Here is an 18,537-nt window from a genome sequence, read left to right as displayed (position 1 = left end):
TTCTTATTAAGCAATAATGAAAAAGTATCTTTAGATCAATTTAGTTTTAAAATGTTTTATAAGATTTTCATTTCTAAAAAAATCATTAAACCCTATTTTGAGAAAACTTTGACAAAACTTTTTAATGACTTCAAAGAACATAGAAAATCAATATATACATCAAAAATAATAAAATGCAAAGACAAACAACTAGCTAATTTCAATTTCAAACTTCTACATAATTTATTGAACAATAATAAATATGTGAGCATCTGGAATAAAAACGTGTCAAATTTATGCAATCACTGTAAAATGACGGAAGATATAGAACACTTAATATTTGATTGTAAAAATGTTACACAAATATGGGAAGTCGCGCGAAAAACATGCCATTTAAACATTCAGTGGAAACATATTGTTATTGGGTTTTTTCCGTCGAAAACCGAAACATACAGCTTCTCAATCTTTTGTTATTTAATATTGCTTTCCTATATACAAAATAAAAATGAAATTAAGATTTGAACAGAGACCAGAAACAGATATGGAGATTAAAATGTACGTAAAAAACCATCTTTTATATTATTTTGAAATTTCTAAGAAATTAGAACTTAGATTAAATGTGAAACTGTTTTATAAATTGTCAATATGTTTATAAATGATGTTCTTTCAACTACAAGGAGGAGACTTGTCCTCCTGTAGTACTGCCATGGGGGTTGCGAATGGACTGTATTCCATGTGAGGCGTTATCCCCCTAATGACAGTATTCAGAAATATATGTGTATATCTATTTTCCATTCTGTATTATGTATACAAATATATGTTTTTGCCTATTGATATTATAATGTATATGTCCATCAATATATAACCTTTTCTTTGAACAAAAAACACAACAAAAAACTTGAAGACTGATAATTTATAATATGCATGACAGTTCGAATTTTCTTATGAATATATGTATCAAATGATATGTCAGAACAATCAATTTGCTCTTATTGTACGTACATGTATATTCTTTCATATTGTTTTTGTTGTGTGATAATAAATATTATCAAATTGAAAAAAAACCTCTTCCAGTTATATTGGACGAGCAGGTTGGTTGTCCAAGCTTGGTGGGTGGGCCATGCCATAGAGTCCTCAGCAGTAATGGATCGGTGTCTTTGGAGAACACCTATTACATTAGCCGTACTAGTAGTGGTGGTAGTCATGACCAACTTCAGTCTCCCCATCATTTACCCATCTATGCAAACGCGAGTTCCTCAGGGTCCCCATGTCACGAGTGCATCTCGCAGGGTCAGTCAGTGTTTGGTGCATCACAGTTGAAGTTGCAGATGAGTGAGGTGCCTGTGAGGCCGATGAGCAATGCAGATAGGGGTATGCGTTTCGGTCTCTCGCCAGTCAGACGTGGGATTAGACATATAGCAGGTCAAGGTCGAGATCTCCACTCGCTAGGCATGTCAATACAGAAGACTGTAAGGCTGCAAGTAGGGATGGTCCCAAGTTGTCTAGTCAGTGTGTGTTAGTTGGTCTCCAGGGACCGGGGCTCAAAATAGGTCGGGGCAAGTGCTCCGTAAACCCTTATTAGGTAGCTCCAGTGCAGCAGAGTCGGCGGTCGACAGTGTATGTCATGAGGTCAGGATGCCAGTGAAACCGAGTAGTGTATCTGTGGTGGGCAGTAGTGTTTTGTTGTCGACAGGTGTGGTTGTTCAGAGGGCCCGGAGTGAAGTATGGGTCAGGGACACAGGGTCGGCGCAGATGAGAGTGCTGCCAGGCGCAGATGAGAAGTTATGTGGTTGGCCGGAGGACACTGAGGCAGGTGTTAGTCACCAGGGTGGTGGGCTGGAGAACACCGGGGATAGTGTTGGTTGCCATAGTGATATGACTTCTCGGGGTAGCTCTGGGTGTTCTCTGGGTTTTGATGTTGATGTGTTCTGCGATGTGGATGATGATCCGTTCACAGTCGAGTCGGGGTGTCTGGTTGAGGCACGGTCTGGTGTGATCGGTATATCATCTCTCTCAACTCATGATCAGATGAGTTTGAGTGGTTGGACCAGTATTGCTGGACGGCGGGAAATTGATGTGGCACGGGCTCTGGTTTTGCATTTAGTTGATGGACAGTTCTCGGATGCTGGGGGCGAGGATGCAGTCGATTGTCGTGTTAGTGAGTCTGGATTATTCCAGGCTGGAATCGATGCATGGGCGGAGGTTTGTGATGAGGGCTGTGTTGGTATTGCATGCAATAGTGAAAGCATGTAAGCCTCAGTTGTAGTGTTAGAAACTGTTGCTGAGCGGCACAGTCTAATCATTACTAATGCCCCAGCCATGATTGAAGCAGTGCCTATCAGTTCCCAGGGGCGTCTGTCCCCAAGCCACCTGATAAATGTACCATTGTGTGTTGGTCTGATGGAGGATGTGTTGTGTCTGCGTCTCATGGAGATGACCCCGCGGATACGGGGTTTGTGGCTCTGTCCGGTTCGGCCTGGTGGGATAGTAGTGTTCCTCCTCTGACTGAGAGGCTTCCTCCTGATAAACGTTTAAGCAATGAACGGGATGGGTTTGTTGTTTGTGGCTTCGCGAGTTTCCATTGGTCGTGGGGTGATGGCTATGCACCCCAGGGACAACCCAGGTTTGGTCATCGCAAGGGGGTACGAAAGAAGTTAATGAGTTATGTAAGGGGTGTGAGCTCCTCCATGCACACAGTACCCCCAAAATGCGGGGATGGGTAGATTAGGCTGCCGTAACCCAGCCGTTCTTGTGCAGGGGTATTTTCTTGTGGTGTTTCCGGATCTGCTGACCTGGAAGAAGTGATGTCCTCTGATGTGATGTGCCGTGTCCGATGTCCAAGATGATACCTGTCCTGAGACGTTTTCATATGGAAAGTTTGTGACTCTGTGATGTGACTTGCCTGTTACTGGATTTTCTGTGATGCGTTGTGTGACCGTGACTTTCTGTGTTGTGAACTTTTTGGACCGCTAAAGTGCTATGATTTTATAGAGTAAAGTTCATCATGCTGTAAATCATAGGTGTAATTCATTCATTTATTTGTAAATTGTATGTATCTATTGTAAGCTACAGTGCCGCAGGCTCAACTTATCGGAATTGGGACATTCCTCCTCAAAACAGGGGCACTGTCATGATCGTGTGCAGGATTGGACAAAACAAGATGGCAGACGGCATTTCCAAACAAAGGTAGGCTCTTAAAACTCTTCATTTTACCGATCTATTAGACGACGAATTTATGAATTTAAAACACTGTTGACCATGTTGCCTCGATAGAATCCGAAGCGGGCGAAGATGTTTCTAATCATGTTTTCATGCATTTTAAGAAAGATACTTTCGGTAAAATAGATTCTGCACATATCTTTTGATGAAAACTTGAATCAGTGTATGCGATTTGTCCCTTAAATTGCCTTGGTTAGATAGATATCTTGACTTGAACATTTGCTAATGTGCAGGATTGGACTGTGGTCGTTTCCACGATAAACGTGCCGGATTGGACCTCGATTTTTGGGAACTGCCGTGGTTTAACAGGTTTGACATTTCTGAGGGTTGAGAAGTGTGTTTTAGCATCTTGAATCTTTTTGGTAAATAACATGTAAAATGATATGTATGTCTACCGATAGTATACATATATTTTTATTCAAACATTTACGAATAGTCCTGTTTGGTCGGCCTATTCTTTGATTCACATGGGGATTTCACATGGGCGGAAGTAGGTCTGTCCTTTGATTCACATGGGGAATTTCACATGAGTAATTCCTATGAGGTTTGTTGGGACACATAAGATCTAATATGCTATCGACACGTCTTTATGATAATTCTTACCTTATTATATATAGATCAACACATCAATCAAAATGCACATCTAGCAAACTGAGGACCTATTCTAACCCAGTACCCCCTTGCTTGTCGTAAGAGGCGATTAAATGGGGGCGGACCTTTTGATTTGAAGACAAATCTTCATTTGAAAAGACAGCGTAATAAAAATTCAAAATTATTTCACATAATGGAGCCATCACGTTTATATGCATTATTCAGTATATAACTTACACTTTCGAAGAAGAAGAAAACAGTCATAAACCCCTATGTAATAAATTATGATACATGTACTTTTTACCTTTGTTCCAATAAGGCTTCAAAACTGTTTGATTTACCTCCAAATTCACTATAATTATCTTACACACAATCGTACATGTACGGATTGATGCATGTAGATGTATCTAGTGTTTCATAATACGTGCGTTTGCCGACATCTCAAGTTTGATCCGGACAAATTCGACGATATATTCAGCATACTGCTTCAGCCATACTGTTTTACTGCGATCATTAAGTTAGATAATTGATGTCTGAATCTGGCTTGGATTTTATTAAGCGGTTTTACTTCAGATTTGGCATCGTTTATTTTTGTTTGTCTGTGTTGTTGCGCCCCTTCTTTACTCGTATCAAGACGCCACTTGTCCCATGCACGACGATTTGGAATGTAGTAGTAAGGTTGTATTTTACTTTATGCCCTTATTCGTTCTACTCAAACGAACATACATAATTTATAAAATAAACACAAACACGTAGTTTAGGATATGAAGCGCTCTGAACGTCCAGTTTACTTATTTCAAAAACACTGATATACATACACAATTCTTCACACAGTATTCTCTTCCTTTCTACAAAATAAAACATTTTTTAATGATAAATCAAAGTACTTGAGTAAGGCAAGGGCGGATGGGTGGGGCATAAGTTATCTGCACTAAAAAGAGCCTTCGAATGGTTTTACAATTCTACTCACTGTCGGTGGTCAGTTAAAATCCGTGTAATGAATATTTAGATGTCACCTGACAAGGTGACAATTAGACTACCCAATAGATTACAGGTATAAATTTCACTTATTGGAGACATCACGTTTATATGCATTTTTCAGTATACAACTTTCCCTTTCGGAGAGAAAAACCCAGTCATAATAAACCCATATGTAATTAATTATAATACATGTACTTTCTATTTTTGTTCCATTAAGGCTTCGGAACTGTTTGGTTTACCTTCAGATTCATTATAATTATCTCACACCTCCCCATGCCTGCACGCAGTAATGTCTAGTGTTTCATAATGCATGCGTTTACCGACATTCCAAGTTTGATCCAGACAAATTCGACGATAGGTTCAACATACTGGTTCAGCCATACTGTTTTACTGCGATCATTAATTTAGATAATTGATGACTGAAACTGGTTGGGATTTTATCAAGCTCCAGTTTTAACATCTTTTGTTTTTGTTTGTCTACTTTGTTGCGTCCCTTCAACATTTCTTTACTCGTATTAAGTTCTGAGTGAAGAGCCACAAACTTTGACCAATGTACGGTGATCAGGATCGTAGTACAATGTAATATGTTTTTTTTTTTTTTGTACTATACCACCGCTTAAATGAAGACGAAAATCTTATATCCAATAACATTCTTATTGGCTCACCTGGGCTATAAGCTCATGTGAACTGTTCTCATCACCCAGTGTACGTCTGTCTGTCCATCTGACATTGGGACATTCTCAAGTTATTTGGAGTAAAGCTCAGTTAAGTAACAACCCCATGTGGCTGGGTTGGAGTCGAAAGTTGAAAAAAAATTCACAAGTAGCAGAGAACATTAAATCATATCAATATGCAAACATTCTGAATTCAGGGTCACTGTATAGCGGAAAATTTACTCGCGGAGTTGATTTTCGCTATATTTGCTGGAACAAAATTTCCGCGAATTTAACATTCAGTGAAATAATTTTTCATGTTGATCAGAAATAAATTGAAAGATATTAGACTCTGGCAATGGCATTTCTGTGTGATGGAATGGTAACGTTTTCAATAATGTGAATATAGTTCATTTAAATTAATTCTGTTTCAAGTATGTCATACGATACACAACAGTGTATATGAGTTTAAGTACAAGTCATTCTTCACCAAACCATGATAAACATTGCAAGTTTGTCAGGCCTTTCGTGATCTTTAAAAATGTCTATACGAGAAGAGCGACAACTCTTGATGTCTTGCTATGAGGACATGTATAACCTGTCATTTGCAAGTTCCTCTTATCGTTTTATGTTTTCATCAACAAAATGAATAATGTTTTAATAAAATGTCTCAAATACTTTCATAACATTTTGTCGTGATAAAAAGAAATGTCTGTCTATTTTTGCATCGACATAAAATGTCTTAATTCCAATGCCATTTTTAGTTATAATGTGGAAATCGACAGATGATTCTAGCACAGGAAAAGACCAGTTTCCATTATCACCATGAGGGATTTTGGCCCACAATCTAAATCAAAGTTGTCATTATAAAACAGCAGCGAGGGTTGATAACGGTGGTTAACGGATCGTCGTTATTCACTATTTAAGACGAAAAAATACAGACGTGAAAATGATAGCTTTTGTTACACTACGAGTGAATATCATCAGCCTGTAACTAATTACAACAAAACTCTAGCAGATCATTTGTGAAGATTTCCGAGGTATCAAATGTTATTGAAGGCCAGTTTTTCGTCCACATGATTCCACGGACTCTTGGTAACTTGCCGTTTTCTAAATATCTGCAACTACCAACTGTAAACTACCCCTTGTCAGGAACCATATTCTACAGTTAAAATAATTCTGAGTGAAATCAAAGCTTTAATAGATTTTTAATGAAATCTGGACCACAGATAAACACACTCAGACAAATAGGACAGAAAGTAGAAAAACTTCTATTTCTTATGATACGTCCGAATAAGTGTAATATGTAGATAGTACGTTAAGGGGAAACCAATCTTGCATGCTTATTTGGTGTTGTTGTTAGATAGAAAAACTTTTAAAAGATACATAGATTTAAGAAACGAATGTAATTTTTGAAATACATGATGACATGACCGCGATGCATCACATCAGCATAATTTATGATAGGCGTTTATGTTTCATGAAAAGTAGGTCGTCGTGACCTATTGCAGTTGCTGCACTAGCTCATGTACATGTATATCTACACTCTACTTCCGTTTCCGTCGGCATCCCTAGCTTGATAATGGACGTACTACATGTGTATTTAATCAGATTCATATGCACATGCATTCATAAGGAAATGGTCATCATTACAATTGGTAAAGAGATCGAAGGCAACAACATTAAAAATTTCAATATTTTGTCATTATTTTCATTATTATCAGCTATATTATTAGGCCATAATATCCCATTTTAGAACCTGGTATGAAATGCACATGCAAATTCTTATATAAATGGAGAAAACTGACACCTGTTGAAATGGTGAAATTTCTCCCTCTTTCTCAAACGGTTGCGATATATCTGATTCTGAGAAATACCTTTCATTTCTATTTCTGAAAATTCGTGAGGGTATACGCAGTTCGTGATTCACGCGGACATTATTCACAGAGCACTTTAGCGGTAGATCTTCATACAAAGTATTCAGGCGTGAGAGCATTGTAGTTCAGGTTGTTGAAATGAAGCTTATTTCTTATATTTACATTCAACTTTCATTTCCGTCAGAATTTCCAGTTGTTCAAATAGACGTACTATATTTATCTGTATTCATACGCACATTGTTTACAAATGCAACGCATTCATAAAGAAATGACTTTCCTCATAATTTGTAGAGACATCATGGGCAAAATCACTTCAAATGTAAGTATTTATTTTCATTCAAACTGTGTTAGAAGAATAAAGAATTGTTAAATAGAATAAGAAAATAACACGATCATCTATCATTACCTATTAATGTACATGTGTAAATGTAAATCCAATTGCAACATAACACAATTATTTATAATTTATAGGAACGTATAGAAAATAATTAGAGTTCCAGTTTAAAAATGATTGTTTGTTTTTTCAAATAAATGAATTGTTAATTAATTTCAGAGCTTAAACAACTAAATTCCAGAAATTCAAAACGCAACTAATTGTAAACTACATTTACACATGTAACAATATATATATATGTGTATATAGTAGTAAAAGTAGTCTTAAAGGAATTGTAGATGCTGTGTTCTGATGAAATTTCTCTCATTTCCACCAATATCGTACACATCGTAACAATTATAAATACAGGGTAGATTACTTAATTTAATAGTTTTCAATCGTACATGTATATATTACATCAGTATCTATATATAACTCTATAGTAACATAACAGTGCATGTGTATATAATCGTTCTATATGTTTTAGAGAGAGAGAGAGAGAGAGAGATGTATATATTCGTATTATTGTGTTATCGGCACAGGCATATAATGGAATGATAACATAACGGTAGATGTATTATCATTACATACACATGTATGTTAAGAGCGTATCCAGAGGGGGGATCCAGGCCCCTCTCCTTGATTTTGCAGACCAAAAAGATTATAAAGAGTTATTCAATTTTAACGAAACTTTCAGTCAAAATTATATGAAAGGTGGAAATTTGTGTGTAATTACATCACTCAAATTCATCAACACCAATATATCATTTATTCTAGGAAAAATAAGAGGTTGTTACTGATATATATTTACGATATTTTCAGCAGATACATGTACAAGTATCACTTAAGAGTTCTTAAAAAGTATATGTAACATAAAAATTTAAGAAGTAGACAATTTGAAAGTAAAAAAGAAGTGCAAGGAAATGCTCAGAATGCAGAATTTTGCACCATTTACTGTCTGAGTATGGCAATTTGAATGACTAGAACTTTGGAAATAAGTATTTAAAAAAACTAAAGATTTTCATGTATGTAAACTGTCCCAAGATCTTTCTTAAGATCTTATGTACGCAAGCAAATTGTGTAAACAAGGTAGGAGAGGAGGTTGTTAAAGGTACCTAAAGATAAAGTGCTAAACCACCCACCCCCCTCCCTTCATAGATTCCTGGATCCGCCTATGATTATCCATGCGTGGTAGAGTGAAAATCAATTTGTTTTGTTTCTTTATACATAAAATATATTTCAGAAATTTCTGTTTGTAACATCACTGTGAGACACTCTGATAAATGCTTCATGTATCGTCAGACCACACCTAAGTGTGTGGGTGGTCCTTTGATTCACGAAACACGTGTCGGTACATCTATACATGTGCATGCAACAACAATACCTATAGATTTGATTCATTACCTGAGATCAAGAGAAAACATAAAAACCAGAATCTGTATTAATGAAACAAGGCAACATTTACATGAAGTTTTTGTTCGACAGGTGAAATCCGGGCTCTAAGTCTACATCCATAGTAAGGTTGTAGACAATCTACAGTTTACCTCGCTTACAATGTACTATTGTTTAGCGTACGAATTCTGTAGCTGATACTAAACGTATAATTTAAAATACAGTGTATCTATAGTTTAACGTATAATAGATAAATTGTTTAACATGTAGTGTAAATATCGTTTAGGGTGTAGCGGTCACCGGTGGCCAGATAGCTCAATTAGTAGAGCACCTGACTAGAGATTCGGGGGTGGGGGTGGAATCCCGGTCTGGTCCGTTGCATTTTCTCCCTTCCTGTTACAAGGGTATAACAGATGCATTGTTTTACAATGCATGGATCGTTTAGCGTATAATAGATGTATTGTTTAGCATATAGTGTATCTATAGTTTACCGTATAGTGTTCGTATTTTTTCGATTTTAAATCGTGTACGTATTGTCTATCAAACATCGTATACATGTATATTGGTAAGCATACAATACATGTATTGTTTGCATGCATTGCACGTACGTATTGTTTAGTACACATAGAACATATTGTTTAGAGTACAGTATAAGTATTGTTTACTGTACAGTATCAATACATCGTCATAATGGCTGACTTCCTTTAAAAACATGGATGAAAAAATCGATAACAGCAATATTTGACTTTTCCTTTTTCATTGAAATACCTAGCCGAGTAGCTCAGTAGGTTAGAATACCGACTGCTAATAAAAGATAAAAAAAAAAAAAAAAAAAAAGAATACCGACTGCTGAAGTGTAGATCGCAGGTTCGAGTCCAGCTGGGGTTTTAATTTTTTTTTTTGATTACCTTCTACTAAAACTGTATTTTTTTGACAAAATAAAGTAAATTTGAAAATTTTCAACTTCAAAGTATTGTTGTACATATCCTCCACTTTTCATCTACATCAAATTTCTCTGGTGTAACACACCTCCTTAATGTACAGTATATGTATTGTTTAGTGGACAGTATATGTATTGTTTAGTGGACAGTGCATTTGTATATGTACTGTTTAGCGTACAGTGTATGTATTCTTTAGCGTACAGTGTATGTATTCTTTAGCGTACATTATTTGCATCGTTTACTGTACACTGTCGATATTGTTTAGGGGGAAATGTATATAGTGTTCAGCGTACAGTACACGTATTGTTTAGCATACTGTGTGTATATTGTTTTGCGTACAGAATAAGTAGTAATCAGCGTACAGTGTACGCATTGTTTAACATACACCATAGGTATTCTCTAGTGGACAATGTGCATGTATATATATATAATTTTATGATAAACGGGGTGATTTCAGCTTCAATATTCAATTGTCACCTGCATTTATGTCTCTCAATTGTCTCAATACACAACAGCTTGTACTGCCTATGGTCAGCTTATAAATCGAGGCAGGTTACTGACAAACAAGTCAAAAGCTATCGGACGTATTTCATACCTATTGTGAGACCGTTCTTTATACACTGATTTTGACTACGGATTGCTCCGTTTGCCTGATCAGAGTGTGGGGCTCACCGTTGGTGTGGCCGATCGGCGGGGAATGCTTGCTCCTCTTGGAAGTCTGGTCCAACCTCTGGTGTATCCGGGGGTCCATGTTTGTCCAATGCATGGTTTCATTTTCCTTGTGGGAGTTATGAGATTGATCACTGTTCGTTATCTTCACTTTTATAGGAGTTATGAGATTCCTCTCTATTCGTTATCTTCACCTTTATAGGAGTTGTGTGATTGATCGTTGTTCGTTATCTTCACCTTTATATAAGTTGTGTGATTGATCACAGTTTGTTATCTTCACATTTATAGGAGTTGTGTGATTGATCGCTGTTCGTTATCTTCACCTTTATATAAGTTTTGAGATTGATCACTGTTCGCTATCTTTACCATTGTATAAGTTTTGAGATTGATCACTGTTCGTTATCTTTACCTTTATAGGAGTTGTGTGATTGCTCGCTGTTCGTTATCTTCACCCTTCATAGGATTTATGAGATTGATCACTGTTTGTTATCTTCACCTTTATATGATATATGAGATTGATCACTGTTCGTTATCTTCACCTTTATAGGAGTTATGAGATTGATCACTGTTCGTTATCTTCACCTTTATAGGAGTTATGAGATTGATCACTGTTCGTTATCTTCACCTTAATAGGAGTTATGAGATTGATCACTGTTTGTTATCTTCGCCTTGGTAGGAGTTATGAGATTGATCACTGTTCGTTATCTTCACCTTTATAGGAGTTATGAGATTGATCACTGTTCGTTATCTTCACCTTGATAGGAGTTATGCGATTGATCACTGTTCGTTGTCTACAGTCTTTCATTGTTCAGCATACAGAGTACATATTGTTTACCATACAATGCACGCATTATTTAGCGGACAGTATGCATACTGTTTATTGTTCAGTGTACTCATGGTATAGTGTACCACGTATAATATGATTATTGTCTCCTTAAACATTTTGTGTTTTTAGCTTACGTACATGTACATGTATCATGGTTTCTTCGGTGAAGTAGATATTCAAGCTTGCAATGTATTTAGAAAGGATACCCCTCAACTGAACAGAATAACATCGGGACGTAATAATTTGCAGAAAATATTTTATCATTCCAAAGCTTGGTTGGTTTTATTTAGGGGGAAGGTAAATTATATATCAAGTGCTTGAGTTATCTCTCGTTGAAAAAAGAAAGAACACAGATTTAAAACTGTACAATTGCTTATTGTTTATCATAATTTCATATTCTCATGATATAACAAGTTACAACTACATGTTTTGTTCTCAAAGATCCGGGTTAGAATAGGTCCTCAATATCCCTTACTTTTCGTAAGAGGCGACTAAATGGGGTGGTCCTTCGGACGAGACCGCAAAAACCAAGGTCCTGTGTCGCAGCAGGTGTGGCACGATAAAGATCCCTCCCTGCTCAAAGGCCGTAAGCGCCGAGCATAGCCTAAATTTCACAGTCCTTTACCGGTAATGGTGACGTCTCCTTATGAGTGAAAGATTCTCGAGAGGGACGTTAAACAATATTCAATCAATCAATTTCAAAGCACCACTTCTTTTTTAACTATGATGGTGATTTCAAGTTTGTATTAAGTAAGTACATGCATACATTGAAACTGACTTACTTGTGGTATGTTAGAGTATCAACATGTAATTTCACACAAAATCATGAAATTTTTTATATCAAAGTTTGTTTTGGAATTCTTCATTTGAGTATATATGAGGAAATCTAGAATTATGTTGTATATATCATAAGTTCCAACCTACATATAGTAATGTCTATGGTAAAATGTTTAATATGTTGCTGAATTTGCATATTAAAATACCTACATGTAATCCTGTGTTAAAATGTAGATGTGTTCTGAAATTGTCTAATATTGGAGTACGGCAAGGGAAATATATCTCCCTACGTACATTTTCTATAATTTTTAATGACTCACTAATTCTTATGTTACATGCCAACAATCGACTAACTGATATATGTACAGTCTATTTGTATTAGATATAGAATTTACATTTTACAATGTAATCGTAAAGTATTTTTTAAACTGTATGTGTTATATGACAATCTGAGCTACTACTTGTAGTAGCCGGAAATGTTATTCCGTGTATGCATACACTTACGTGTATACTGTAAACGTCAGTGACTACTAATTAAATGTTGAAAGTGTATGCAAAGAAAAAACCCAGACGAAATAAAGTTCCAGGAAGTTTAATTTTCCTACGAATAAAGATATATTTGTGCAGTAAGCTAGAAAATCTGTCTGATATACATGTATTTTAGTAAGCCTATAAATTGTTTGCTAATAAATATATCGCCGCGGTTTTTTATACCAATGGTTGTATCAATTTTTACTTTGTAGACTAGAAGTGTAGTGTTAAGATTCCTTACATTTAACAGTTTTGTATACAGTGTACATTGTACATACTGGTTCCTTTTTAAAATCCACATTCAGGTGTTGTGTATATAGTGAACTTTTTTTTTTTTTTGATGTTTTGAACTTTTTTTTTTTTTTTTTTTGGTTTATGACATTTTTTATTTCCCAGACCTATCACTATAACATATAACAAATAGACTAAACGATAGAAGAAAAAAAGTGTGGAAAGCTGCCAGGGATGGGGCCCTGACTAAGCTCCACCTAAATAACAATATATAATCCCTGTTACATATCGCAGGATGTAGAAGAAGAAAAAACTAAGAGAAATACAAGATCATATAATCATATGAGAACAAAGTTATACAAATATAAATACATGTACATCATTTCTAGAGGATATTAAAGTATTTCGTGAAAACTACCCAAAGGGCCCTTCTCACACTCCAAAAAGTCTATTTTGACCCTGGGTAGTCATGTAAAAGGGAAGGCTGATCATTTCCCATTACTCTATATGTACATGATATGAATAGCATGCAACACAATTTGTAATATAAATATATAAGACTATAATTTTTTTTACAATACTATCAAGAATATGCGAAAAAGATGTCTTGTTTAATTTTTTGTATACAGATACATTGAATTCAAGGATTCCCTTTACACGATTTCGAATGTCATAAGATCGCTCTTTTTTGTTTAATATTCTACAATACATTTTATATTTGTAAATTTTACATGCAATTAGTGATAAAAGATTATTTAAAAAGATTGTTTTCTCATTGATTTCCAAAAAAAAAAAACACCCAAGAACAATGTTTTTCCATGAAACTTGAAAATTCAATGTTTTCTCAACAATTTTCCAAATTTCACAAACATTTTTACATTATCCTCTTTTTCCTTACATAGTGAACATAAATCCGTATCAGTAATTTTCCATTTCTTTTACATAACTCGGTTGCTGGTTAGATTGTTCAACAACCTGTAATTGAAATCAGCAATGTGGGTATCAAAAATATTACATATTTTTTGTTTATATATTGCACTCCAAGACTGTTTTGAAACATTGAAGCTTTTAGAATAAAAATTTTGGTGTAGAGGAGGTACAAATTTCTTATCCCGATAAATATCATAGAACAGTTTACTTGAGAAATCTTTCACACGTATAATTCCATGATTTAGCAGTATAAAGCATGAATTATCTTTTTTACATATATTTTCATATATTATATTTTGAACATCGAAAGGTTGTAGTAATTTTCCTATGGCAATTTTTACAATCAATATTATATTCACAAATCCAGTTTTTCTTGCAAATCAATTTATCTGTAAACCATTCCATCGGCTTAATACCATTCTCATCCACCACGTCAATCACGTATTTCAGACCACTCTTCAGCCATGATTTTAGAAATATAGGTTTATTTTTAAATACCACAATGTTATTACTCCATAATGGTTCCCTCAGTATATTGTTCAAACAATCTAGCCTGTTTCTACCCTTGCATTCATTAAAAGATGCGAACATTTCCTTGTAAAACAAAGGAAATCCATCCATTATCTCATACTGTTTGATATCAGTGACATTAGTTTTACTTAAATAGTCAAGATCATAATTGTTTTCCAAACATATGCTATTCACAAAATGGTATAATGGATTTCTTTTATCTAATATTTTCTTAATCCATGATATTCTTAAAGATTTAATTTTTGATAAGATATCTACAACTCCAATGTCTCCACTAATGATAGTTCCGATTAATGTATTTCTTTTTATTCTATCTCTCTTATTCCAAATGAAATTGTAAATAAGTCTTTGGATTTCTTTGATAATGTTTGAATCTGGTAGGTTTAATATCGAAGCTATATATATAATTTTAGATATTGCGAGACTATCAATTATGAACTTTGAACATTGCATCTTTATTGAATTTTGAAAATTAACAGGATTGTTTGATTTTAAGTAATGAACTATATCTGAGAAAAAAAAAGTTGAAATATATCGGATGTTGTATGACATTATTTTCTTGATCAACACTGAAGACGCTTATCGCTGAAAATAGCTGCTGTATGTCAAAGATGTAATAAACTTAAATATGGCTATATATTTCATTGAAATGTCCACATTATTCTAAGAAATATTTGTTTGTCTGATTGGAAAACTAACTAAACCCTAAACAGTCACGTAGTAAGTTGAAAGTAAATGCAAAAGAAATTCCCCGATCACAGAATGTAACGCAGAACATAAAGGCAATATTTGTAGCAAACTTCAAACATGCTTGTGTGGGCTTTTAACGTATAAAACATTAATTACCAGAAAACGTATTGGCTATTTTTTTTTTTTTTTTTATAAACAGCGATTTCACCTTAAATTTATGGCATGATTTTGATTGATTGAGCGATGATCTTTTGTGTCTATATATGCATAAACATCTCATTTAATTGCTATGGCATTTACTGGAGACACGGCCTTGAAGGTAAAGAAATGGACGTATACACAATAAAATTGTCTGTCTATTCACATGGGCACAAGCGGACAGGGGTGACGACGTCACACTGTATATTCGTAAAGGGTGTGGGCGGATCAAAAAGATATTGAGAGAAGTCCAAATAAAGATAAAATACAGAAACATTCTATTTTTCAAAAGCGTATTTTTTTTTTATTTCTGTAGATACATACTACAACTAGCCACACTTTTCAAGGTCATCATGTCTTTGTAGTGAATTGAAAATAATCGTACTCCGCAAAAGGAGCCCAAATTCTAGATCATTTGTTGTTAGTTACCAAACCGCAAATTCCGTGGGGATCCGGGTTACAATAGGTCCTCAGTACCACTTGTTTGTCGTAAGAGGCGACTAAATGGGGCGGTCCTTCGGATGAGACCGCAAAAACCGAGGCCGCATGTCACAGCTGGGTTGGAACGATAAAGATTCCTCCCTGCTCAAAGCCCGTAAGCGCCGAGCATGGGCCTAAATCACCGGGCAATGGTGATGTATCCATATGACTGAATTTCTATATATATTTAACGCGGGACGATAAGTAATATACAGTCAAGTAACAAAACCAGCAATAGCTGGAATTTTCAAAATTAAAAATCAGATTAAAAAAAACAACAACATTGTACAACCCTGCTAGAAAGTATTTGGAACGGACGGGCCCCGTAATACGAATGAAAGATCCCCTTTATTTCTGAATCATCATTTCGGCGCAATTGTATCAGAGATCAACTTGTGAAGTAACTTCTGATTGGTTGCTTTTATCTATTTCATTTTTTTTTTAATTTTCGAAGAAGACCTTGGCACTTTCACAGAATATTGAAAGCACTTGATTTCAACAATGACACTGACAATATCTTTATTCTCGTAAACTGAATTACAGTGTCGAGGAATGAACCAAATGAACGTAATATAGATGTTCATGTAAGTCCTGGGTAAAGGTACCTTTTGAAAAAGAGAAGAAAAAACCACAGAATACAATATTGAGTTGACCTCAGCTGAAGGAAAGGCGGTCACAAAACACCGTGTATAGCGGGAGAAACACATCCCAAAATCTACTCGTTAGTAACCGGTTTTGTCAAGCTCTCGTTTATTTTATTTCATTATTTTTTTCCATCCATTTTCAAAAACCTTTTGGCAAGCCTCATGTCTTGATTTTCGTTTCTTTTTCCCCCTTGAATTAAGAAAGTCGAGTTTACGAAAAACCGGTTACTAATACGCATTAGTTGTGGAATTTAAGCATCTCCGTGACGGGGATTGTAAAAATTATTTATCATCTTATTTATGAATAATATTCATTAGGATAATGCAATTTGTCTTTCAAAATCAACACACCTACAAATTCATTACTGTCATAATGATAAGAAGTATATATCAACGGTTTTTATAATTATCGGCTCTGTCCTTAAAATAAAATTCCGGAATTTGTCAAATCTAAAAATAACGGCAAAACGTGGCCATGCTATGAACAGTTGAAAAGTCTTTAAATCTTCCATTCTAATCTGTTGAATACTAGGATTATCCCTATAAAGCCGCTACGCATGATTAAGAATATTTACACCAATATATTCAATATCGAATTCCCAATAGAAACCTGCTCACCCCTTGCAGATAGACGAGTCTAATTTCATACCTGTTATTCCGTTTAGTAGTTCATACCTATTCAGGTGTACACTTAAATAGTGGCCAATTAGAGGATAAGGTGTGTTTCGGACTTTTTGTGCTACCTTAATAGAACTAGTAGACTTTTTCAGACAACGCCTTACAACCGGCTACGTCGATCCTCTGCATGTTTTCAAACGGATCAATGGATTGAAATACTCATTCAACGGAATTCACAACCATTCAATTTTATTCTTTTCACTCTACGAGAACTGGTTGACATATTTTCAGTGAGAACTGAATTGTTTTTACCAAATCAGCATCAATAATTCTTTGGACCCGAGAATAAACCCTAAGAACATGAGAAAAGGATCATAGAGTTTTATTTTCCGAGTTATTGGGAAAGAGAAACAAAATAATTGATTTTGGCTTTTGAAAGGTGTGAAATTGACATTGTTGTGAAAGTGATAAGGATTTAAACCACGTGGAGATGTATGCCTCAACGAAGATTCTGCTTCTCGTGTCTTTGATGCTGGCGGCATCAGGTAAGAGTATAATTAAATTGTATACATCAGACTGATAGGTATACGTCAAATTCATTCAAACAGTGCACTGATTTAGTTTTATAAGTACTGCATATGAAATATACAGACACAAATCGACAATCAGCATGTCATGAATGATCTCTCTCTCTCTCATCTTTCTCCTCCCCTATCTCCCCCCTCCCTCCCACCTCTCCCCCCCCCTCCCCTCACCCCCCCCCCCCAATACATAAAACACTACATGCAGCTAGGTGATAGTCAGAGCTGACCGTTATAAAATAAATCAACAGAAATCCAGTTCCTTACGGTGCATATCGAATACATTTTTACGATCTGCAATTGACACGCTCCGACCGGCGACAATTGGGCATTGTAATGTAAACCTTTAATGTGTCTTGATACCACTTTGTATAGGATAACACTGTATACACTGCAGTGAATCGCTTTAAACCAATAGTTAGTAGAGCACTATATCATCTGATGAAAACGTATATCGAAATACTTTTTGTCAGCTTTTCCCAACCAAATTAGTCGTTACAATCTGCATTCATTAAGATTTATCATTTTCCATATTTTATCTTCATCTAATTATTTTTACTCAGTCCTGCGATTAAAATCGTTATCAGGCGTATTTCCTCCTTGTATCGCGACAAAGAAGGAATTATGATCGGGACAGAAATTAATTCTTTATTAGTCAATAGAATAGAATATGCAGACTACGGGGCCATTACCATAATGTGTCAAAAGGGCACGCTGCACGTGGTGACTTTTCTGTGCGTATTGTACTATGGTTGATGCTTTGTGACACTGGAAATGCATACAGGGACAGAGAATACTGTGTACCCAGGTTAACTTAGGATCAAC

The 18,537-nt window shown here is 35.4% G+C and overlaps 1 protein-coding gene across 3 annotated transcripts in view; it reads left to right on the top strand.

The window, feature by feature from the left end:
- Nucleotides 1-17,142: 17,142 nt before the first annotated feature.
- The window catches only part of LOC125661611 (mucin-2-like), a 47,784-nt gene continuing 46,389 nt past the window's right edge, over nt 17,143-18,537 (top strand). For 2 of the 3 annotated variants that reach the window (XM_056147122.1, XM_048893681.2), the window contains exon 1: nt 17,153-17,676. In XM_056147122.1, coding sequence (XP_056003097.1) covers nt 17,622-17,676 — 55 coding nt within the window. In that variant the 5' untranslated portion in view covers nt 17,153-17,621. Of the gene's footprint in view, nt 17,677-18,537 lie in introns of all 3 variants that reach the window. The other variant, XM_056147121.1, reaches the window with a different exon arrangement.

Source organism: Ostrea edulis, chromosome 8 (assembly GCF_947568905.1).
Source record: "Ostrea edulis chromosome 8, xbOstEdul1.1, whole genome shotgun sequence".
Lineage (NCBI taxonomy): Eukaryota > Metazoa > Mollusca > Bivalvia > Ostreida > Ostreidae > Ostrea > Ostrea edulis.
This window is presented reverse-complemented; position numbering and strand designations above follow the sequence as displayed.